At 38.0% G+C, this 26,387-nt stretch overlaps 1 protein-coding gene across 1 annotated transcript in view; it reads right to left on the bottom strand.

The window, feature by feature from the left end:
* Window positions 1-26,387, bottom strand: part of UTRN (utrophin) — a 558,671-nt gene that overhangs the window by 283,806 nt on the left and 248,478 nt on the right. Inside the window, exons 44-49 of the mRNA XM_010851494.1 lie at window positions 23,406-23,541; window positions 21,275-21,424; window positions 17,670-17,745; window positions 8,085-8,299; window positions 4,681-4,798; window positions 2,298-2,503 (exon numbers count right to left, since the gene is read on the bottom strand). Coding sequence (XP_010849796.1) covers window positions 2,298-2,503; window positions 4,681-4,798; window positions 8,085-8,299; window positions 17,670-17,745; window positions 21,275-21,424; window positions 23,406-23,541 — 901 coding nt within the window. The remainder of the gene's footprint in view (window positions 1-2,297; window positions 2,504-4,680; window positions 4,799-8,084; window positions 8,300-17,669; window positions 17,746-21,274; window positions 21,425-23,405; window positions 23,542-26,387) is intronic.

Genomic DNA, 26,387 nt, shown 5'->3' with positions numbered 1-26,387 from the left:
CTTACATGATATTTTACATGTTTCAATGTCATTCTCCCAAATCTTCCCACCCTCTCCCTCTCCCACAGAGTCCATAAGACTGTTCTATACATCAGTGTCTCTTTTGCTGTCTCATACACCGGGTTATTGTTACCATCTTTCTAAATTCCATATATATGCGTTAGTATACTGTATTGGTGTTTTTCCTTCTGGCTTACTTCACTCTGTACGATAGGCTCCAGTTTCATCCACCTCATTAGAACTGATTCAAATGTATTCTTTTTAATGGCTGAGTAATACTCCATTGTGTATATGTACCACAGCTTTCTTATCCATTCATCTGCTGATGGACATCTAGGTTGCTTCCATGTCCTGGCTATTATAAACAGTGCTGCGATGAACATTGCGGTACACGTGTCTCTTTCCCTTCTGGTTTCCTCAGTGTGTATGCCCAGCAGTGGGATTGCTGGATCATAAGGCTATCTCTTGACTTTCTACTTTTGCATTCCAGTCCCCTATGATGAAAAGGACATCTTTTTTGGATGTTAATTCTAGAAGTTCTTGTAGGTCTTCATAGAACTGTTAACTTCACTTCTTCAGCAGTACTGGTTGGGGCACAGACGTGGATTACTGTGATATTGCATGGTTTGCCTTGGAAACGAACAGAGATCATTCTATCGTTTTTTAGATTGCACCCAAGCACTGCATTTCAGACTCTTGTTGACTATGATGGCTACTCCATTTTTTCTAAGGGATTCTTGCCCACAGTAATAGATATAACTATCATCTGAATTAAATTCACCCATTCCAGTCCACTTTAGTTCACTGATTCCTAAAATGTCAATGTTCACTGTTGCTATCTCCTTTTTCACTACTTCCAGTTTACCTTGATTCATGGACCTAACATTCTAGGTTCCTATGCAATACTGTTCTTTACAGAACTTTACCTCCATCACCAGTCACATGCATAATTGGGCACTGTTTTCGCTTTGACTCTATCACTTCATTGTTTCTGGAGTTGTTTCTCCACTCTTCTCCAGTAGCATATTGGGCACCTACCAAACTGGGGAGTTCATCTTTCAGTGTCATATCTTTTTCCCTTTTCATGCTAATGCTGCTAATTAGAAAAGAATATTCTGAATATAATGATTGAAACATTGATATCGCTTTCAATTGTATTCCTCTGGTTAAGAGTCCAAGGGCTTTGCTGATTATTATTTTTTTAGTCATTTGGTTAAAACAAATCAGCAGATAACATAGAGAACGATAGTGATAGCATAGCAGATAGCATAGAGATAGATAGAGAATGATCCAGAAAACCAGGATACCTGGCCACTTGATTTTTAAATAGCAATCATGGAAAGTCTACAGGTCTAAAGAATAAAAACATGCTGTCCTGTTTCAGATTCTGCTCCCCATATATTCTATATTATATCCTTCACAAGCATACACCTTCATCTAGGCTATCTGAAGGGCAAATCAATGTTACACCACATATAACCTAACAACCATAACCTCCAATTCAAGAATATTTTCTATGATTGTAGAGAGATTTAATGTAGCACTTTGAAGTACCATAAGTATTCAATATCATCAACTCTATAATCAAACTAATCATAAAAAAGGTACTTGCTCTGATGATACTGATAAAACAGTTTGGTTACAAAGGTATTAAAAGAAACTAAACTTAATATTTGATTTGTTCACTACATGTCTGGTAAGTCTCTTCAGTCACGTCTGACTCTTTGTGACCCTCTGGACTGTAGCCTGCCAGGCTCTTCCTTCCATGGAATTCCCCAAGCATGAACACTGGAGTGGGCTGCCATGAACTCCTCCAGGGGATCTTCCTGATCCAGGGATCAAACCCACATCTCTTAAGTCTCCTGCATTGGAAGGAGGGTTCTTTACCACTAGTGTCACTGGAGAAGCCCTTGTTCACTACTTTAGCCCTCGTGAACATTTTGGGAGATTTCATAAATAAAAATGACCTTCAACGTAAATACAGAAGGAAGCAAAAGGAGGATTCCTGGGATTCTGAAGGTGTTTTCTTTCTAGATGTTGGTTCATGGGTGTGTTCCATCTGCAAAGAATCAGTGAGCTGTAATTCTGGGATACAAGTACATTTCTACTCATTATTACTCTGGAAATTTTCCAAAACAACCTTCCTGGTCAAATTCTTTACATAAATTTCAATGTACATTCTAAGCACTTGGGAAAACTTTATGACAAGGGTCCTAAAAATTATGGCTAACAATAGACTAAGAAAGCATATCCCACAGATTGGTAATGCCAGAAAGTAACTAATGAGCCTTACTTACTTGACTATCAGAAATCTGTTTGACAAGTGGATCCCTTCGAGCCTGTTGAAGAATATAGAGGCGAGCCTCATACTTTCTCATGAGCTCTTCAGTCTCCTCCCTGTGGTCATCCCACTGGAGACTGTCAATAATCATGTCCTCCAGCTGCTGCCGTCTTAACTCCACACCATGCTGGGTGTTATCCCACTGGTTCTTGACCTTTTCCACTGGAGGAGGCATTACATTAAAAAAAAAAAAAAGATCCCAGAAAGCAGCCATTAGGAAAAGGAAAAAATACATGACACCAAATTCATCATAAATAAGGTCAAATATGGAAAAGAGAAAGGTAGCCAAATGGTACATACATTTTAAAGGAATTTTATTATGTCTGCCATACTATATGACTGATACATTTCTGAAATCATCCTTGAAGAAAAAAATGTTGAATTAAACTCTATTCTGATCACATTAAAATATCTCATAATAAAGATATTTACTATTTCAAACAGATAAACAAAAAATTATTTAAAAATTAATTCTTACCCGGTTTATATTTACAGAACCTGGTCTGAAAAAGGGAGATTACAGTACTTTTGACAGTACTTTATGATATACTTTTATGACCATAGAAACAGTCACTTGTCATCCTCTAAGGAAATGCTCTGAGGTAGCATTGATTTTAAGAGAAAACAAACTATTTAAGAGTTCTTTTCACATTTGTTTTTCTGTAGCATGAAACCTCTCTAAAAGGAAGTGTTTTTATATATTTAAGAGAAGCACTACAAGTAAATGAGATTCAAGTTCTATGTATCAACAGTTTCTATTATAAAAAATCCATATTAACTCTTTTCCTCTCTCTTTTTTTTTACTCTTTCTTCTTATTTTTCTTTCTTTGATTTTCTTTTTGGTCCCCTTCTCTTCTCCTTTTCTCTCTCCTACTTTCTTTTCTCTTCTACTTTTAAAGAGGGAGTTACGAAAAAGAAGGGACTTCCCAGGTGGCACTAGCAGTAAAGAACCCTCCTACTGGGGTCAATCCATGGGTCAGGAAGATTCCCTGGAGGAGCAAATGGCAACCCTTGCTGCCTGGAGAATCCCTTGGACAGAACAGCCTGGTGGGCTACAGTCCATGGGGTGGTAAAGAGTCAGACATAACTGAACACACACACACATCTATCAATTAACTTAAAAAGAAATAAAATGGCTCACTTAGCAAAAACAAACCAACATTGTGAGATACTAAAAGTTCTCTGCTAACTCATCTCTTATAATAATTTTGCTGGTGCCACATTCATGTTGAAATCAAAATATGTTTAATAGGGGGAACAGTTGACTTTCCTTGAGAAATATTAGGCAAGGTAATAAACTACCTTCCAGTTCATATTATGCCATAAATATTTATTAAGTTCCTAATTGGTACTGAGCAGTGTTGGAAATCTTGGGGCCAAAGAGGTGAATATTCACAACTTACAGAAGGGAGAGAGAATTAATAGTGAGATCGACAATGAAATTATAGGGGGGAAAGACCATAGCAGGAACTAAAGATAGAAAATACAGTTCACCAGGGACTTAAAGAGGGTGGGAAAGACTTTGCAGAGTGGGTGACATTTTATCTGCTGAGTAGAATTTCACCCGGGGAGAGAAGGCCAAGAAGAAGAAAACATAATGGGAATAAAGGTAAGAAGACTAGGAAATGTCAGGACGTTATAAAGAACAGACACCGTTCAGAACAGCTACAGACAGTGCTGAGGGCTACAGAGAGGAAGCGGGTGATGCAAACACACAGTGATTGTCCCTACATGACATTCTTAAGAATCCTGACTGTTCTGTATGTCATACAGATTTAACAGATGCCTGTAGGCCAGAAAGCCAATTCCAAACAGGGAACTTTGTTGCTGCTGAGTTGTATTTAATTTTTGTTCCATGTTGTATTTAACTAAAGTATTCTCAAATTAGAGCCAGATACACAGGTATATAGTAGCTACTCAACACATATTTTTGGAATGAATTCTGAGAAGAGGAGTTAAAAGACATGGTAAGATTTGGTTTCAGTGAATATAATAGGAGAATGGATTTGCATTCCTATGGGTTTCTCTAACTTTTGTCTCTTTGGTTTCTTTAAAAGAAATTCTAACCTAAATGAAAAAACAAACAAACAAACCTTCAATGTATTACTAATTACTTAAAAACTAACGCTGTTCATAGTTTAAGGGATTCATAAAGGAATTATGAAAATCTTCACAAAAAATAAAAAAAAACAAGGGAAAGCTATTTCATTAATAGAGATTATCAAATATCAAATTATCAAGTAATAGTAATTTCTAGCTGAATAATCTTCAAAAATGTGCATGTTATCATTTTCAAGGAAAATGAATGATGATGTATACTTTTATTTTTTAAATCTTACATTTTTCAGTGATTGCTGTTCTCACATCTGAACTGGAAGCTTTATTTTTCAGATTCTGCGCCAATGTAAAGACATAATCGAGCTGAGGATGGCGCTGTTCTAAGTCAGCCTTTGTGATCTGTCAAGACAAAATGATCATTAAGACAGGTTAATAAGCTGTACGATAAAAACACTAACAAAGCATAACTGGTGTGCTGCCATCCAAGCTGTTGTTTTCCTCCTGAAAGGAGCAGTGAGCCATCAGTGCTATAGAGGAGAAAAGTGCAGGATCTGGGGTCAGAGGCCCCAGGTTCGAATCTTGGCTCTCCCACTTATTATCTGGATCACCAGGCAAGGTACTTTACCTCTCTTGTTTCCACAAAAAGAAATAATAAAAACACCTGCAGTTCAGCTATATCAAGTCTGAGAAGATTAAATGAAGAAAATCCCTTTGAAATCTAAAAAGTATGTTCAAAACATTAGCAAGGGGACTTCCCTGGTGGTCTCTGGTTAAGAATCCACCTCCCAGTGCAAGGGATTCAGGTTCAGTCACTGCTCTAGGAACTAAGATCCCACATGCCTTGGAGCAACTAAGCCTGCAGACCACAGCTACTGAGCCTGTGAGTCACAACTAGAGAAACCCATGCCCTGCAACAAAGAGTGCAACCAAAAAACAAAAACATTAGCAGTGATTTCTGCAACTGATGCTCTGCACATCTGTCCTACAACGGAAATGAACATAAACTAATGGCACCTACAGGGTGGAGATGAGGGGGTAGAAAAACTCGAACTAGAAGAACTGCAAATTAAATAACCCTAAACACAAAGAGTCGGACACAACTGAGTGATTAAGCACAGCACAGCACAGACAGAAAAGACTGCTGCTTGAGAAAGTTAGAGTTTCTTAGGAGGGAAAAGTTAACAATATTAAGAAAATGGTGTGTTTTAAGTATAGAACTCACACATAGCCATAAAGATTAAAATATACAACTTCCAAAGAGAATCCACAGCTCTTCCTCTGTGAATTCCCTAACTTTTCAGATTTCAATTATTCCTATAGTGTCAAGTATTATTTCTAAATGGCTTTATTCACAACCTCTAATCCTGAATCACACAGAGACAGTTCAATGAATGCTGATCATTTCCTTGTAAGTGGCATAAGGACCTTTCAACACAACGTATCTGAAACTAAATCAATCAAACCCTTATTCACATTCCATTTCTTCTGTTCCTGATTTCCGCTAATTGCAATGACATCATCTCAGCCACTCAGAAAGGGCTTTTCTCCTTGTTTTAAGCACCTCGTGCACTATTCCCAGTCTTCTTACTCAAGCAGAGCATTGTTATGATCAGTCTCCAGCCACAGTTTTAAAAAGAAAATGGGAAGAAAAGATGCTTACCGATTGCTTACAGACTAAAAATCCAAAGAGCTTTGCTTAGTCCACAAGCTCCTTCGGAAGGTGGACGTGGTCTGACTTCATTGACTTCCCACTACACCTCCTTACTGCACAACTGTTGAACCATCCCTCATGCTCCCCACCTCAAATCTTTATTCACCCTGGTCACTATACCAGGAATGTCATTTATTTTGTCTCTAAGCATCAAAATTCCACATAGTCTGCATTCCTTCACTGTGAATGTAACCCCTTCTTCATCCTGGCTGCTCTACCACGTGGCTGTACCTGCTCAGTGGCTTTTTTTAGACTGTGCCTCTCACATATATCTTCAATATGGGAATAAAACTGGTACCTACTTCACAAGATTGTTAAAGTGAATGAGATAATACACGTCAAATACTTAGAAAGACACCAAGCACACACTAAGCACTTAGTAAGAGTTAGTAATAGCTGCTATTATTTTATTATTTTTCATAGTTCATTCTTAGTTTCTATCTGATATATTCATTTCAGCATCCTTACACAACATATAGCCCAGGACCAAAAATACACTGAATATGGAGAAAGAACTTTAAGATTGATATCAAATGGCATATGTATAGAAATAAAATTATAGTCAGGAGAGTCTCACTGATGATGTCAACAATTAAATAAGCTCATTATTAAATATAGGTTGAAAAGGCACTTCAACAAATGCCTATATGACATTAGGGACTAAATTAACACCAGTTTACATTTATACTGATACAGCCAGATTTAGGACGTCAGTTTTAGCTTGTAAAAACAGAGTCTACAGCTCACATTCTTAACCAAAACAACACAAATGCAAGAAAAGCTTTCTTCATCAGAGCTAGCCAGTGTGGCTGACAGATCAAGAATTTTTTAAGAGGGACGTGGACTCCACTCTGAGGGGCCGGAGGCAGCTGGGTGGTCCACGTCGTGAGAGTCTTGGAGGCGACCTGGTAGGACCGGGCTGCTTCAGACCTATTGCCTCTCCATTTAGTGCATTGGCACCCAAGCTTGTGCGGTGCCATCGGGACCTACGAGTGGACGGAGGCAATAACTTCGCTGAGGAAGGGCTCATCGCCGTTCACTCCCACAGAGTCCCCCTAATTAATCATTCTGGAGGTCCTGCTTTCCAGATGCAAGCACAGTTGCTCTCCTTGTGAAAGTGAAGTGAAGTCGCTCAGTCATATCCGAATCTTTGCAACCCCATGGACTGTAGCTTACCAGGCTCCTCAGTCCATGGAATTTTCCAGGCAAGAGTACTGGAGTGGGTTGCCATTTCCTTCTCCAGGGGGATCTTCCCAACCCAGGAATCGAACCCGGGTCTCCGACATTGCAGGCAGACGCTTTACCATCTGAGCCACCAGGGAAGCCCCAAAAGCAGTTTATTAACAGAAGAGTACTGAAAATTAGAGGAGAAGAAAGCTGTTGGGGCCATGTACTGTGAGAGGCTGGGTGACCTGCTTCAGCGGTTGAACTTTGTAATGTTGGCTGTGAGCCTGATGCCCCAGACCCAGGGCATGATCAGGAGGCGGGAACTGAGGTTAATGAAGCCCACCATCATCCTTATCAACATCGGCAGAGGCCTACTAGTTGATCAAGACACCCTGGTGAAAGCCCTTCAGACTGGGTTCATTAAGGCAGCAGCGTTGGATGTGACGTATCCAGAGTCCCTGCCCAGAGGTCATCCTTTGTTGAAGAACGTCACTCTGACACCTCACAGTGGACGTGCAACTCGTCAAGCAAGTCAGACAGATGATGGCATATTTGGTTGAAAGCATCCTGGCTTCTTTCAGTGGCCTTCCTGTTCCTAAGGAAGTGCTGCTTAAATAATTTATGTGAGTTAAGAATTCAGTGGGATGAAAACACGGCAGATTAAATGGACAAGAAACACTTTAAAAAAAAATTTTTTTTTAAAGCTCATTCTCGCAGAGTTTAAGATAAACAAAAGCGATCCATACAGATCTTGTCTACTTCTGTGCTGTGGTGTTTCCATGACAAACCTTTACACTAGGTACCTACTTTCATTCGCGAAATTGTCTTATTGATCTCTTCTACATCCCCGACAGTGACAATGTTGGACTTCAGCATCTGGTCGATCAATACCAGCCAGTCGGCTAGTTCTGTTATAGTCTTATCCAGATCCGCAGGAACTGAAATTTCTGAAGCACGAGGAGATGGGACAGGAATATCTGATGCAGATGATGCTAGCACCACCTTTTGGACACTGGGATGAGCTGAAATTAAACATGAAGCAAAGTGTTAATAACACAGCAGGATAATCTGATATTGGTTATATAATGGAGATGTATGCATATGTGTATTTATGTAAATTTTAGTTTAAGTAAAATGATTGAAAGAGGGTTTTTTTATTTTAATTGGAGGATAATTGCTTTACAGTGTTGCATTGGTTCTGTCATACATCAAGAATCAGCCATAAGTACACATACATACCCTCCCTCGTTTTTTCTTGTTTAATAATGAAATGGCAATATTATTTCCTAAAGTAGCTACAAGGCTTATGGTTGCAATAAAGCTAATTAAAGACAGTCTCACCGTATCTGGGGCTTCCCAGGTGGCACTAATGGTAAAGAACCCAGCTGCCAATGCAGGAGACAAAAAAAAAAAGCAGCTTCAATACCTGAGTTGGGAAGATACCCTGGAGGAGGGCATGGCAACCCAGTCCCGTATTCTTGCCTGGAGAATCCCATGGACAGAGGAGCCTGGCAGACTACGGTCCATAGGTCGCATAGAGTCGGGCATGACTGAAGCGACTTAGCATGCACACAGCCTATTTGAGGGCAGCAATAATTCAAAAGCAACTAACAGTAACTAAGACTGACATCAAGAGAAAATTTTTTTAAATACATCAATCATGAAAAAGTTAGGAGTGTTATTTTATTTTATCAAGATGTTTTTGCTTTAACTATAAAGCCAATTTATCTGTAATTTTCTGTCCTTTTTTTACTTAACTTTACAACATGAGTATTAGTAATTCTTAATAAACCTAGGTAATAATCTTTATTTACAGTCACTAACTTTTAGTTACCCCTTTTCTTACAGCTGGATACTTAAGACTCCTCTTGAACTTTTACTTTAAAAAAGATTTGCAGATACAGTCAACTAATATTTGACAAGGGAGCCAAGAATATACAATGGAGAAAAGACAGTCTTTTCAATACATAATGCTAAGATAATTGGACATTCACATGTAAAAGAGTAAATTTGGGCCTATGTCTTATACCACTTGCAAAAACTAACTCAAAATAGATTAAAGACTTAAATGTAAAACCTGAAACTATGAAACTCCTAGAAGAAAACACAGGAGATAAAGCTCCTTGATACAGGTCACGGTATTCTTTGAATAAAGCTCCTTGACAGAGGTCATGGTATTGACTCTTTGAATATAACACCTGAAGAATATAACTGAACAAGTGGAACTACCATCAAACTAAAAAGCTTCTACACAGCAAAAGAAACCATCAACACAACAAAGTGAAAAGACAACATACACAGAACAGCAAAGAATAATTGCAAACCATATCTCTGCTAAAGGGTTAATATTGAAATATATATGTATACACATAACTCAGATATTAAAAAATGAGAAAAATCCTATCATTTAAGATAACATGGATGGACCTTGAAGGTATTATGCTAAGTAAACTAAGTCAGCTGCTGCTGCTAAGTTGCTTCAGTCGTGTCTGACTCTGTGCAACCCCATAGATGGCAGCCCCCAGGCTCCCCCGTCCCTGGGATTCTCCAGGCAAGAATACTGGAGTGGGTTGCCATTTCCTTCTCCAATGCATGGAAGTGAGATGTGAAAGTGAAGTCGCTCTGTTGTGTCTGACTCTTAGCGACCCCATGGACTGCAGCCTACCACGCTCCTCCGTCCATGGGATTTTCCAGGCAAGAGTACTGGAGTGGGTTGCCACCAAGTCAGCTAGAGAAAGACAAGAACTGTATGATCTCTCTTATATGTGGTATCCAAACAAGAAAAAAAAAAAATTCATAGGAAAAGAGATCAATCAGACTTGTGGTTAAGAGAAGTGAATGGAAAGGGGGAGGAGAAATAAGAAAAGGTGGTCAAAAGTCACAAACTTCCAGTTACAAGATAAACACTAGGGGTGTAACGTACAACATGGAGGCTACAGTTAACCCTGCAATGAGATACAGAAAAGGTAAGACAGTAAATCCTATGAGGTCTCATCATAAGAAGAAATGTTTTTCTCTTTTCTTTTGTTAATTACGTGTATATGAGAAGATGATTCATTTATGATAATCACTTCACAATACATGTAAATCAGACCATCATGCTATACACCTCAAACTTATAAAGTGATATATGTCAGTTATTTCTCAATAAAACTGGGGGGAAAAAAACTAGGTTTGAAGATGCAAAGTAATACCGTATGAAACTCAAAGTTAGTCATAATAAGCTAAAAAAAGACTTTGCAATTCTAATGTTTCTATTAGTGCCAGATGCTGAGCACAGCCTCTCACAGGCAACAAAGAAGGGTGGAGGATGTAAGCGCCTCACGAAAAGCGGCACCATGACTAGGAGACACCTGCTGGCAGAATTCCACTCAGTTCACTTAACGCATAGGTCCTGACTATTCCTGTTTTCAGTTGCCTTTCTTGATCTTCACAGGTTCTAAGACAAGAAGGTCATTTTGGGCTGTCCACCTGATATATTTTCCACTTAGACTTATGCCACACACTTAAAGACAGAGACTGTAGTCTTTCTTCTCTGTGATTGAAGCTTTTAGATTATTGACTCAGTCCATTCCTGCTCACTGATTTTCAGTACAGATTTTACAAGCACAGAAAGCACAAGCCCTTGGTTTTGCTTTTGCAAAACCCTGACATGCTGGGCCCACAGATTTGATGTGGCACATAAGCTAACTCTGCCAATGTAGGTCAAAGCTGATGAATACTTGGCACAAGGGCTGTCTCTTTGTCCTCTTTCTTTGCATTCCAGACATTTCTAACAATTACAATTTTTCTCAATGACTTAAAATGTACCTTCTCAACACAACATTCCATAGAGCCACTACCAATCAAAAGAAATCAGTAAATACATTAAAATCTTTAGCTTCCATTCATGGCTCTAAGGGACTTGAAAATTAAGATATTTTCTGGTCATCCATCAAAGTCCATTCAGATAATCTAGATTAACCCTTTCCTTCCCTAAATAGTCAAGTTTTGACCTAAACTATGTATGTGATTACTTTGCTTTTCTTCTGTCCATATGTAGGGGCTGATCAGCCATATGTAAATGTTTAGATATAATATTCCAAGTTCAGAGAAAAGCTTGATAAATCAGGATCCCTCCCATCAATAAATTTAATTAACAGCATTATAGAGTGGTTAGTAATACTTTTAACTCTTTGTTTTTTGAAAACAAAAAGAGCTTAAAAATCATTATTCTGAAAGCTTTAACACAAACTTTTTATACCTAGGTATTTAACACTTGTCAGTTTTCAAGTTAGCTATTATCAACAGAACTTAACACAGGTACAGTTATATCTATCAAGGATACTTTCAAATTCCTATCACAACACTGAAAGTCAGAGAACATAGAATACTCTTAATATTAAGGAATATTAAAGAAATTCAACAAAAGTGATTTTTCTGTTAGTCTTTGCTTACTTGTCATCTTCTAAATGAGGTCTTATTGCCACTCTTTTTAAAATCTCAATATTCTCTCAGCACACCTGATTTCTTCACATGTTCCAGAGCCAACTCAGTGGCACAGTCTCTTACACATCTGTTTCTCTTCTAACATACCACGTATTTCATTCATTTATGTGTATTTACTGATGAATCCCTAACAGTTAGAACTATACCTGGCACACAGTAGATGCCCAATAAATATTTGTTGAATTTTTAAAAAAATAAAACAACTTGCAAAAACAAAGCAACGAAACTAGAAAAATAAGAACTTGTAAGATGTATCTTTTTGTATCTTTACATTTCTTTATAATTTTGTATCTTTACATTTCTGATTGCCATCTTAGTAGATAATCCCCAAAACAGAATCACTGGAGTAAAAAATATGAAAACATTTAATGTATTTACTACTAATTGCCAAGTCTTTTTCCTTAAAAATTGGAAATATTTAGAAAAACCCCAACAGGTTTGTAACTTGACAAAATTATATATTCGAACTCTGATTTTAAAATTAATTTGGAAAGAAAAGGGTCAAGAACAGTCAAAACAATTTTTTTTGGATAGAGGGTTATGCCTTACCAGATATTTAGTTGTATTTCTCAGCTAATAATGAATGATTAACTTTGAGTATCATAGATCCAAACATTCAAATAGACCATGAGAAGAGAAGAACCACAGTGCACAGGTGGCAGAGAAACCTGACCTTGGCAGAGACTACACTGTAGATCAGTGAAGAAGAATTCACTGGCCAATAAGTGATGCTGGGAAAAGTCGTGACCTATGGCTGCAGTTGGAAGGTAATAGGACAGATTTTGATCTCATATGCACCTTAGGAAAGCTAATTCTCTGTCGAATGAAGGACCTGAATGTGAAAACTAACATTGTAAAATATAGAAGAATACCTTTATGATTTCAGAGGACTAAAGGAGCTCTAAAATAAATCACAAAAAAGAAAGCTATTAATAGATCACTAATGTTTAAGAATTCTGAAACTAGTACCACAAACAAAAGTTTTAAAAGCCACAGATTAAGGGAGAATGTAGGACTTCCCTGATAGCTCAGTTGGTAAAGAATCTGCCTGCAATGCAAGAGACCCTGGTTTGGTTCCTAGATCAGGAAAATCTGCTGGAGAAGGGATAGGCTACCCACTCCAATATTCTTGGGCTTCCCTTGTGGCTCAGCTGGTAAAGAATTGCCTGCAATGCAGGAGACCTGGGTTCGATCCCTGGGTTGGAAAGATCCCCCTGGAGAAGGGAAAGGCTATCAACTCCAGTATTCTGGCCTGAAGAATTTCATGAACTGTATAGTCCATGCGGTCACAAGGAGTCACAAACAGTTGGACACGACTGAACAACTTTCACTCACTCACTCATCATTTGCGATGCACATTCCAGACAAGGAATTAGTAACTTAAGTATTTTTTTAAAACTCAAAAGACATCAACCAATAACCCACAGAAGAGGAAGTAAGAAAGACAGTAAACATACTTTTTAAAGGCTCAAGCACACAGGTAACTGAGGAAACACAAATTAAAATCAAGCACCCTATCTCCACAGGTCACATGTTCCAAATGTGACGTCTGGGGATCTCTGGGTCCTGAGAGATCCTTCCAAGCAATGTGGATGCCTACACCATAAGCATCATCATCGTAAGTTATTTGCCTCTTCCTGCTCACTCTTTCTCAAATGTAAAGTGTCATTCTACCCAAGGCTACAAGACATATGATATCACAACTGAGCAAACGCAGAAGCAGATACAAGAATTCAAGTTTCTTCACTTATGCCAGAAATTTAAAGATTTTCAAAAATGTAATGCTGTCACTTTTCTGATTTTTCTGTTTCTTATGTTAATATCTTATAAAATATTTTGTTGACAGAATGTATTTTTATTATTGTCTTTTGAACAAATTAATAAACAAATAATCTTGGAAATTCCTCAGTTTTACTTTCTAATTAGGTAAATACTGATAAACATAACACACAAACAAAAGGTCTTTGGGGGTAATCAATAATTTTTAAAAGCATACAGGAGTTCTGGGGATAAAATGTTGGAGTGCTGAGAACAATGTAGAACAATGAGTGGAAAGGTTCATATTCAGCAGGTGGATAGGTAATCTGGAACAACTAGTCTAGACTGCAGTTAATGAAGTAAAGTTGCCAATATTCACTATGGTCACCCCAGTAATTCACCATGATATACCCTGGAGAATAACTCACCCATCATTCTGCCTAATCCTCACTGTTACTTTTTGTAGTTTTAAAAAATTGAAAACCACTTACATTATCCATCCATTGCTTCATCAACATCTATTAAAAACCTACTATATGCAAGGCACTTGACTAGATGCTAAGGTATGGGAATGTGTAAGACTTCCCTGGTGGCTCAGATGGCAAAGCATCTGCCTACAATGCAGGAGACCCGGGTTCAATCCCTGGGCTGGGAAGATCCTCTGGAGAAGGAAATGGCAACCCACTCCAGTATTCTTGCCTGGAAAATCCCATGGACAGAGGAGCATGGTAGGCTACAGTCTACAGGATCGCAAAGAGTCGGACATGACTGAGCGACTTCACTTTACTTCAAGACAAAGGCCTTGACTTCGTAGGGGTTGCATTCTGATGGGAGTGGATGGATATATGAAAGTGAAAATGTTGGTTGCTCAGTCATGTCCGACTCTTTGCATTCCCATGGACTGTAGTCTGCCAGGCTTCTCTGTTCATGGAATTCCCCAGGCAAGAATAGTAGAGTGGGTTGGCATTCCCTTCTCCAGAGGATTTTCCTGACCCAGGGATCAAACCTGGGTCTCCCTCATTGTAGGAAGATTCTTCACCATCTGAGCCACTAGGGATGGATATATGGCATACAGTAAATCTAATGCAAGAAGCTGGAAAGAGACAGGATGGATCTTGGAGAGAAGATGTAACTGAGTTATGGTGCTCAGGTCAGGAAAGGCCCATCTAAAAAGGGAATATACTGAGAATTTTATTAACAATTTTAAAATTTGTAAAGAAATGAAAGATTAAAATAGGGTGCAACAAAGAATGATTTATTTGGGTTTTGGCTTTTCTTTTTTAAATGAAATTCTGTTGATTTATAAATGAATAAATAAAGTCATTGTTGGAATTTAAAAAAAAAAAGGGAATATATGAGAACTAAGTGAAGTGAGAATGTGAAACATGTAATAACTGAGGGAAGGACATGTGGATAAGAAAGAAAGAAGAAATAGCAAGCACAAGGGCCATAAATGGAAATGTTTTTGACATATTAGAAACAGCAAGAAGACCAGTATGTCTGAAGGAGAATGAACAAAGGAAAAAGGGTAAGAAATGGGATTACAGAGATAGGCAGCAGACAGATCATACATGGTCTTCTGGACCATGGTAAGGGAGCAGAAATCACTTATGTATGTTGGAAGTGATTAAAAGACTGAAATCAAAGGAATAATACATCAAACTTGTTTTCTAGAGCTATTGCTTGGCTGCTATCAGAATAATTGATGAGGGATAAGATAAGAATAGAATCTGAACAGTAAGTTAGAATATTACAACAATCTACATGAAAGATAAATAGTTTAAGATCAGGGAAGTAGTTGGGATGGGCCATGGAACTGGAAAAAGGTGGCAATGGATTGGATATGAAACCCAGAGAAGAGTCAAGGGTGACTCCAAGTGCACTGGCCTAAGAATTGGCCAAATTACCTAAAGTTATAAAGTGTCTAAAGTCATGGGACTGGTGAACAAAGCTAGAGAAGAAAGTTCTGAGGATTGAGGTATACCCATGCCATGAAATACCATACATCAGTTTAAATGAGATACTAGATCTACAAGCATTGAGATGTATGTGAATGAGAATGATCCAGTAGAGAGGAGACAATGAGGATCAGTTAAACTCAAGAGAAGATGTGATCCGTAGCACAAGTGGAGGAGGAGATGGTCTTCAAAATGGAGACTCTTCCATTGAATAGGAAGAAAGCATGTAGTTTGTGGGTATACTGGTAGGTAGGTGGAGGGAGTCTGTGATGGGAAAAAGAAGACCTCATTGAATAAACAGTACTTTAGTTTTTAAAAATGAGATGAGGTCATTAGTAGAGAAATGAGCAAGGGGCACTCAGAAGAAAGTACAGTGGGTTGCTCTTCAGTGCTGAGTGCCCATCTGAGTGCAGTCAGCCAGAAGCTAGCATGTATAGACCTCAAAGACAATACAGAGGGGCAAGAAGCACTGTATGGTCCCATTTACAGGAAATATCCAGAGCAGATAAATCCATCGAGACAGAACACAGATTTGTGGTTGCCACGGGTTGGGGCTAGAAGGGAAGGGAGACAAACTGTTGAGTAAGAGTTTTTACTCTGGAGTGATGGAAATATTTTCAAACTAGACAAAGGTGGTGGCTGCACCACACTGTGGAATGTCCTTGAATTGTTCACTTTAAGACAGTTAACTTTATTTTTTAATATAATTTTTAAAGGAATAATAAAAATCTGAATTACAATACTGTACAGGAGGCACGGAACACACTGGAATTAGCTTCAGGTTTCACACTTCAGGGAGGAATATCTTATGAAGAATAAACTGCTCACCTAATGCAAGGTGTAGTTTTGCTGGCAGCTTTTTGTACTTAACTTTTTATTTTTATTGTTTGGATATATACTTTTAAATTTTTATTGGAGCATAGTTGATTTACAATGCTGTGTTTTTTGTACTTTTAAATATGCATTCAAATTTTCCCCACTCCTTTGCCATGATGTTACATAATGATGTAAGCCATTGGCACTTCTCTGCAAATCTACAGCATCAGGCCAAACAGAAAGAGAAGAATAGTATATGAATACAGATGATGATATTTTCAAAAGTAACCTAATGTGCTTTTGCAAAATGCATCAGCCTTTTCCCTATGGTTATGGAGTTGAACTTGAGGTGACAAAGCAGCAGGACCCAAATGCTAATCCAAGTGTTTTGGATCTTGAGCGACAAAACCAATCAGATGCCAGGTATCTCCTGTACAAGGTACTGGGAAATACAATTAAAAACTGAATACAAACTTGGCCCTGGACAAGCCTCCAATCTCAAAAAAAGAAAAAAAAAAAAGTCTTGTCACTCATCAGTTTCTGACTCCAGAAGGGGAACAGGAGAAAGAAGGTGGGAGTAGTGAGAAGAGAGGAGGAGGAGGAGGGGCAGAACGAGCAGGAGGAAGAGCAGGAGGACAGAGGAGGAAGGGGAGAGGCAGCAGAAGGCACACAGGAAGCAGATAGGGTTAATCACATCAGAGGTTCTGCCTGGTGACTCAACAGCAGGAGAGCCAGCCAAGGTGGTTTAGAGAGCTTGCAAAGCAGTGATTAATTAGCAGAGGTCACAGTGGCTATGGGGCAGTAGCCTGCACTCTAGTCTCAGCAAAGAGAAGGAAATAAAGAGTGAGAAAACACTCTTCATTCACCTAAGTGATCAGCATTTGTCCACAAACAGCCTCCCTGAGATGGACAGCTCTTCCGAATCCCCGACTCCTGCTCCCAGGGGTATCCAAACTTTTTGTTTTCAGTCATCATCAGCGCCTAGTTACACATCTCCAGAACACGCCAACACAATGACTTACCATTGATTTGCTGAAAAGCTGCATGTTCCTAGAAAACTATTCCCCCAACGTCCCCACCTTGCCTCTCCCCTCGCCTTCAGCAAGCTCTTCTGGGGCTCAGGTTCCACACTGGCCTCAAGAAAGGCTAAAACTCTTAATTCCTATGAGAGGAAGTGCCTTGCACACACTAGGCAGTGAAATACATCTTGTGTTTAGAGACGATATTCTTTTCAAATGATTGAAAGCAGAATGATAAGTCATAACTGCATTGTGTTTTTAAATAAGTTTTCCTAATTCACATACAATGCTCATAATCATAAAATTCTGCTATGTTTATAAAAAATTTTGTGAAGGAAAAAACTGTATCTTACCAGCAATTCTCATCTGAGCAACAGAACAGGGATCCTGGAAGCGTTCCTTCAGCACACCAGGCACTTCTCTGCATATCTACAGCATCAGGCCAAACAGAAAGAGAAGAATAGTATATAAATACGGATGATGATATTTTCAAAAGAAAGCGTTCTTCTAAATGATTCTTGCTGCCGCTTTCCTGCCCCTCTTCAATGCCTAAGCTTCTGTGTCCACTTTCACTATCCACTGTGGTCTTCCCTGACCCCCAACTGACAGCAAGAACGTCATCCAGTCCTTAGCTGGCCTGCTCCTGTACAACATTTAATGCTGCCACTCCCTCTCCCTTGATTCTCTTGGTATTTTACAATGGTGATTTTACCCCCACCTCTGTGATAGATATTCTATGCTTCATCCTGGCCTCTCTCCCTGGGTCCTGGTTTCTAATTGCTTCATTTATCAAATGGAGTTTCAAGAGACTGATGACTTTCCAAAACAGATCTTCAGTCGTACTCTTCCTGTCAACTGTATATTCAGATATGTCCAAGTGTGGATCCATCACCTGTGTCCCTGAGATCTTCTTCACTCTCTGTCTCCTCTAGCTCCTGTCATTTATGCTTCTTTTCCCTGCAATGTCTTTCCCTCCAATCCTCCATCTGACTAATACTCATTCATCTTTAGTAAATTAGCTTGGATATGAACTCCACAAAACCTTCCATGGCTACCACCCAAAGTTAGGGAGGTTCTCCACTTTTATATTCCCACAGATACCTCCTTTATAACAAGGAGGTTATCTACCTGTCTCACCCACAATGAGCTCTTTGGGTTAAGGAGCATTTTCATACTCTTGGCTACATTTCCAGTTCTTAAAATGGTACCTGGCATAAAATGAGAGCCCAGTAAAATCCTACTGAGCAAATAAAAGCATGAATGAATGAAAAATGCAGATTAGTATTTCCTAAAATGTGTCTGTTGAAATTCTCTACATGATAAGCCTTGCTTTTGCTTGGTCCTAGATTCCCATAACTCACATAATTAGTGTAGAATCTACATGAAGTCCTGTGATAAAGGAAGCTCTGTCTGACATTGTGTTCCCAAAGTGGCCACCATGCCCTATTCTACACAATACCCACTGACATCCTTTGTGTTAAATAAATACATGTGCTCCGCCTGAATATTCACAAGCTGAGTCTGGCATGTTGGACACGGGGCCAACATGTCTGAAAAACAGCAAGGAGAGAGCGTAGCAGATGAAGTCAGGGAGATAACAGGAAGCCAGAACACGATCAGCCTCATAAGCCACCGTCAGGACTTTGGCCATTACTCTGAATGAGACGGAATACTATTAGCGGGGTTTTTTCAGGGGATTTACTTGACCTGAACGATTCTTAACAAATACTTTGGTTGCTTTGTTAAGAAGAGACGGACAAAGGGAAAAGTGAGGCAAACAGGAGGCCAAGGAAGTGGCCATGGCAGGAATCACACAAGAGATGACGGCAATGATGATCACACAGGAAACAACTTAGTGGCCATGGAGGCCGTGAGAAGCGGCCAAGTTTATGAAATTTTGCAAACCTAAGAAAAGATGAAAGAATTGCCCAGGGAATACCCATGTGCCACTCAATATCGACATTTGTTAAAACTGCTCCATTTGCCTTATTGTGTATCTACTCCTGTAGCCTTCCATTCAAACCATCCATCAACGAGACAGCAATTTTGAAGGAGAAGCTGATGATGGTGACTCCAGGGTTTATTTGTTTGTTTGCTTTTCACTGAGATAAAATTCACATGTCATAAAACTGAGTCCAGAGTTCTGGCATAAACCATAATAAGGATGTGATTACCAGTAACTGAGGTGGGAAAAGTAAACTAAGACCCCAGAGGGAGGTGGAGTCAGGTACTCAGTCTTGTATGTTAGTATCAGATGCCTGTTAGATATCATAGATATCAAAGTACAGATGCTCAGCACGCAGCTGTGATGAAGTCTGAATGCAGAGAGAGGTCAAGGCCAGACATGCAGCTGTGTGAGTCATCAGTAACAGTGACCCATAAAGGCAGTAGTTCTCAAGCAGAGAGGCTAGATCAATAAAGCACCTAAATCATTAGATATAGAAGGATGGCTATCATTTTAAAAGGATGGAGAGGAAGAAAAATGACTGATATGGGTCCTGTCCAAAACAAGACAGAAACATATCTGTTCAATGTCCCAGACAGACTTCTTACTGAGTGTGTGCTCATCTGCTCAGTCATGTCCAACTTTTTGCAATACCACAAACTGTAGTCAGCCAGGCTCCTCTGTGTGCGGGCTTTTCCAGGTAAGAAAACAGGAGTGAGTTGCCATTTCCTACTCCAGGGGATCTTCCCAACCCAGGGATCAAACCTGGGTCTCTTGCATCTCCTGCATTGGCAGGTGGATTCTTTACCACTGTGCCACCTGGGAAGCCCCATTATGCTATGTGCCCAAGCCAAAATAAATAGAAGCCTATTACTTTACCTCTGATTCAAATGCAAAAGAAGCAATGATATGAGAAAAAGACTTTATCTTAATCATATTGGTAGCCACATACCATTACAACCTACTTCAGTTCAGTTCAGTACAGTCACTCAGTCACGTCTGACTCTTTGCAGCACCATGAATCGCAGCACGTCAGGCCTTCCTATCCATCACCAACTCCTGGAGTTCACCCAAACTCATGTGCATTGAGTTGGTGATGCCATCCAGCCATCTCATCCTCTGTCGTCCCCTTCTCCTCCTGCCCCCAATCCCTCCCAGCATCAGGGTCTTTTCCAATGAGTCAACTCTTCGCATGAAGTAGCCAAAGTATTGGAGTTTCAGCCTCAACATCAGTCCTTTCAATGAACACCCAGGACTGATGTCCCTTAGGATGGCCTGGTTGGATCTCTTTACAGTCCAAGGGACTCTTGAGTCTTCTCCAACACCATAGTTCAAAAGCATCAATTCTTCGGCACTCAGCCTTCTTCACAGTCCAACTCTCACATCCATACATTACCACAGGAAAAACCATAGCCTTGACTAGACGAACCTTTGTTGGCAAAGTAATGTCTCTGTTTTTCAATATGCTATCTAGGTTGGTCATAACTTTCCTTTCAAGGAGTAAGCGTCTTTTAATTTTATGGCTGTAATCACCATCTGCAGTGATTTTGGAGCCCCCAAAAATAAAGTCTGACACTGTTTCCACTGTTTCCCCACGTATTTCCCATGAAGTGATGGGACCTAGTAAATACATGCTGAATGAATAAAACCATTTAAAATAAATCTATATATATGAAAAGTCACATGCAACATCACAAAGTTATTTTAAGGCTTTCATTTTTCAGAGCATAATTATTAGCATTTTATTGCCTAATTCTAATATACACTCATTATTTAATATAGTATATAACATATAAAATCTTCTATGCCAAAAAATCCCATGTGAAATAAATATTCTTTGAGAACATAAGCTTCCATCTATGACAGATGAAAAAAACATAATTATCAATACTAGTAAGCATTAGTAAAATGTGCCCATATTTGGGTATACTTAAAACAGTTGTATAATCCCACTTCTTTGAGAACAAAATCAATAAACATGAAAAAGGTATCACAGTAATTCTTAAGGCACACCTTATTCCATGACGAATTTACAGTTCTTAAGCTCTCTGAAACTTTTTCTCTTTCATGTAAACTCAGACTTTTATCTGAAAGCATTTCCAATTCAGTTCTATTCAACCACTTGAGTTTCTCAGCTTGTACATCCATCTCCTGGGTTAAGTCCTAAGGGAGTCAGAAGAGAGGTATGGTTAAAAGGTTGTCATACCAGTGAAAGATCAAGAACTGTGTTAGAAATCTCTATGGGAAATAGTCCTATAAATGTGGACCTTTAATTTCTTAAATGGAAAATAAACTTCTAAGAAACCTGAATTGACATTAACAAACTGTAACTAATTCGGGAATGAACTCCCACTTCCAGGAAGCACTGTGCGAACATGAATTACTACTCCCAACCTGCACCTCTTAACAGGGTCATATAAAATCATATTTATCTTGACAACTTAATATTCTGTTCTTAGATAAAAAATTAAAATGGTGTTTATTCTAACAAAAGGCCAAAAATCCCCAGAAACAATGGAAGCATGTTATGCATGCATGTCTACCTATCCCAATATACTGTCCTAACCCTTGTGACTGACCCCAAATTGTTTACAAAAGGCATATTCCAAGGAAACTACTAAAATTTTTATAATAAACACAAACTTATTATATATTTGTCAGATTTTGAAATGAAAACTTAATAACCACTTGCCATGTATTTTTCATCAGTATTAACATTGTCTTTCCCCAAATACCTCGATCATATTCCTTTAGACAAAATCTCTAATGAGATTAGTGGGTATCATTTTAGATATTCCTTATTGCACACATGTGTATGCATCTATACTCACACACAATTTCTTTTGTTTAATAAAAATGTGAGCACATTTTGCTTATTGCTCTACAAGTACTTTAATTCTTAACACACAAAATATAAAGTTTGTGGATATAAAAATGTATGGAAATTTGGGTATATTATTATAACATACCTATATACCTTTATGTATTTTTATATGTTGTATACCTATACAATTTTAAACAATTCTTGCGGGTTGCAGATCAACAAAGAAACTTTAATTAATACAACTGTGACAATAAGACCATAATAAGCTGCAGTAACTCTCCAGTCACTTGGAGTCTTCTTGTAGAACTCATTTTATAGATCCTGCTGCTGCTGCTGCTGCTGCTGCTAAGTCACTTCAGTCGTGTCCGATTCTGTGCAACCCCATAGACAGTTCACCAGGCTCCCCCATCCCTGGGTTTCTCCAGGCAAGAACACTGGAGTGGGTTGCCATTTCCTTCTCCAATGCATGAAAGTGAAAAGTGAAAGTGAAGTCGCTCAGTCGTGTCCGACCCTCAGCGACCCCATGGACTGCAGCCTTCCAGGCTCCTCCGTCCATGGGATTTTCCAGGCAAGAGTACTGGAGTGGGTTGCCATTGCCTTCTCCTCATTTTATAGATAGTAATCAGTAATTAATACTCTTCTAAATCCAAAAGGAAAAAACTATACTTCACAGAATTATTATATTCTAAAATGCTGATGTCTGTTTAAAATATTCTAAAATCCTTTGGTCCAATACTTAGACCCACATGACATCACTTTTACATGAATGAAGCTTTGCCTCTGCAATGATGAAATAACAGATGCTCTTTAAAATTAAAAAATGTATATATGGGCCAAAGTATTGGAGTTTCAGCTTCAGCATCAGTCCTTCCAATGTATATTCAGGACTGATTTCCTTTGGAATTGACAGGTTTGGATCTCCTTGCAGTCCAACGGACTCTCAAGAGTCTTCTCCAAAACCATAGTTCAAAGGCATCAATTCTTCGGTGCTCAGCTTTCTTTATAGTTCAACTCTTATATCCATACATGACTACTGGAAAAACCATAGCCGTGACTAGACAGAACTTTGGTGGCAATGCAGTGTCTCTGCTTTTTAATAAGCTGTCTAGGTTGGTCATAACTTTTCTTTCAAGGAGCAAGCATCAAAAAAAAAAAAAAAAAATGTATATATGTATATTCCTCTTTAAAGTTCACCAGTCTTACCACAAATACAAAGCTTCTTCCCCTTTTCTTATTTAGTCATCCAATATCTTATTTTTAGTGTAAATGTTCATGCATCAAAAAAGCATCAGCAAATATAGAGACAAATAAATCACTTACTGTTAATTCTTGCAGGTTTTCTTCCAGTTCAGTGGTTGATCTTTTTTGTACAACATTCTCAGCCTTTGTTAACCAACAGATAATCTCATCTAGTCTTTTTCTATAGTCCATCACCTGCTTACTTTCTCCTTTCAACCTAAAAGGACAAATTATTAAAAAATATTGAGAAAATTAACAAATTAACTAGAACATTATATATCTGCATTGGATATTCTGACTAAATATGTCACACACAAAAAAATAATTATCTTAATATGTATCAATTAGTTTAACATATGTTTCTAAATGAGTATTAATAGTAATGTATACATTTTGCAAGGTTATATGCAAATATAAGAATAAGATTTCTTCCTTCATTAAATTAAAAAATATTGAAACTAAAAAATGTTGTCTTTCTTCATCATAAAAACTATGTAGAAATTTAATACAAAGGACTTTTTAAACTAGACACGACCGTACAGCATAATGGAGGCTTTAAAAAGAAAACATGAAAAATGTCTTTATCTAAAATAATAAGGAAAAATACATAATTCTCTTTGAGTACTCCACGGAGATAGAAAGGTATCATTATATGACATTCACATTAGGGGGCAACTATTACTCTACTTTATTCATAGGAAAGAAAGAGCAAGAACAAGGCAAGATACCAAAAATGGGAAATTTTTAGAAATATTAGGAAAGACAAGAAAAATGGGAATTTGATGAGCTCATTAAAATAAGTATTATATTTGAATATAGCACCAAGTTACAAAAAAGGGTTTAGAAAAAACAAAGCCAAAGTTTTAAAGGACATAAGGAAACAGTCATATGAATATAAAAAAGGAACCGCCTTAATTACATCTTTTAATGTTATAAGAATAACGTTTATAATTATATAAACCATCTGTCAAAAGATGAGAGTATGATTAGAACTCATTTGACAAACAAGATTATGTATCTTGAAGAAAGAGTTTGAAAGCTATTTAGAACTTGGTGGTGGTATCACTTCTATAGCTCCAGCTATTAGCTGCTGGCTTAAAAATAGAATGCAATTTTTTTAAATGAATTACATTATGTCATCCTTAATAAGAATTTACATTTTTATGGCTATAATTTTTTCTTTTTAATCACAAATACACCTAACACAATGATGCAATACGTATAGATAAAATGCTAAATAAATCTTATATATTTAATAGAGAGTCAGTGATATTTGAAGGAGAGTATTTTAATGTTTAAAAATCTAATAAGGGAAAGGGGGAGGAATAAATTAGGTGTTTGGGATGAACATATACACACTACCATATATAAAATAGACAACCAACAAGGACCTACTGTATAGCACAGGGAACTATATTCAGTATTTTGTAATAACCTATAAGAGACAAGAATCTAAAAAGAATAGATATATTTGTATATGTATAACTGAATCACTTTTGTGGTACACCTGAAACTAACACAACATTGTAAATAACCTTTAATTTTAAAAAATTAATGATAATCACTACAGAATCACATCTTTCCCCAGTAGCTCAGTTGGTAAAGAATCTGCCTGCAATGCAGGAGACCAGGGTTCGATCACTGGGTTGGAAAGAGGCACTGGTGAAGGAAATGGCAACCCACTCTGGTATGCTTGCCTGGAAAATCTCATGGACAGAGGAGCCTAGGGGGCTAGGCTAAGAGGTTGCAAGTGTCAGACACGACTTAGAAACTAAACTCCACAGGATCACAAGTTTTCATTTTTAAGTATTCATCATGAGAGAACACTGCTTCAAGATTTAAATAAATAAATAAAGCTATATATGAATTGTTTAGACTATCAGAACCCAAACAGGTAATTCACCCTCTGTATCGAAGAGTTTTTAAATAACAACAGTAAAAACAATTAAAATATTACTATTGACCTTGTGTTTTAAAAAAAAGTAGCAATTTAAATTCCCAGGGTTTCATAATCACAACTAATGTATTATTTTGAAAATATATCTATGACGAAAACTAACATTATCAAGTAATTTCAATAAGACATATTTGAGTCACACAAAATTTTCATCTGCAAACTAGCTAAATATGATCTACATTTTAAATGTTATCACTAAGTAAAAACAAGTTATAAATTCATGTTCAAACAGTAGATAACAATTACTCATTAAGGAATAACACAAGTTGCTGAACTGTGCAAATATTTAATAACAGACACTCAATACAAAAATAAATTGAGCTGTGTGCTATTTCTCAATGAGTAATAACAGTACACATAATAAGCCCATAAAATTGCAAGGTGGCCCCAATTTAAGACAAATTCAAACCTAACGTTAAATGTGAATTTATGAAAACAAATACTGCTTTAGTTACAAGATGCTGGAGAAGAGATTCATTATTCTTTCCTCTTCTCAAAAAAATGAGTCGAGCCTCTTTTAGCTTCACCATGTCAGTCCAAGAAGCAATAATTATCACATTCCACAGAGATCCATTTGAAATTGATTAGGGAAATATCTACAGTTATTGCTAATACCATACCAGCAAGTACATCTTTTTCCTTAAGAAGACCAGACCACCTGATCTGCTTCTTGAGAAATCTGTATGCAGGTCAGGAAGCAACAGTTAGAACTGGACATGGAACAACAGACTGGTTCCAAATAGGAAAAGGAGTACGTCAAGGCTGTATGTTGTCACCCTGCTTATTTAACTTACATGCAGAGTACATCATGAGAAAGGTTGGGCTGGAAGAAGCACAAGCTGGAATCAAGATTGCTGAGAGAAATATCAATAACCTCAGATATGCAGATGACACCACCCTTATGGCAGAAAGGGAAGAGGAACTAAACAGCCTCTTGATGAAAGTGAAAGAGGAGAGTGAAAAAGTTGGCTTAAAGCTCAACATTTAGAAAGCTAAGATCATGGCATCTGGTCCCATCACTTCATGGCAAATAGATGGGGAAACAGTGGAAACAGTGTCAGACTTTATTTTTCTGGGCTCCAAAATCACTGCAGATGGTGATTGCA

Source organism: Bison bison, unplaced genomic scaffold, assembly GCF_000754665.1.
Source record: "Bison bison bison isolate TAMUID 2011002044 unplaced genomic scaffold, Bison_UMD1.0 scf7180017864303, whole genome shotgun sequence".
Lineage (NCBI taxonomy): Eukaryota > Metazoa > Chordata > Mammalia > Artiodactyla > Bovidae > Bison > Bison bison.
This window is presented reverse-complemented; position numbering and strand designations above follow the sequence as displayed.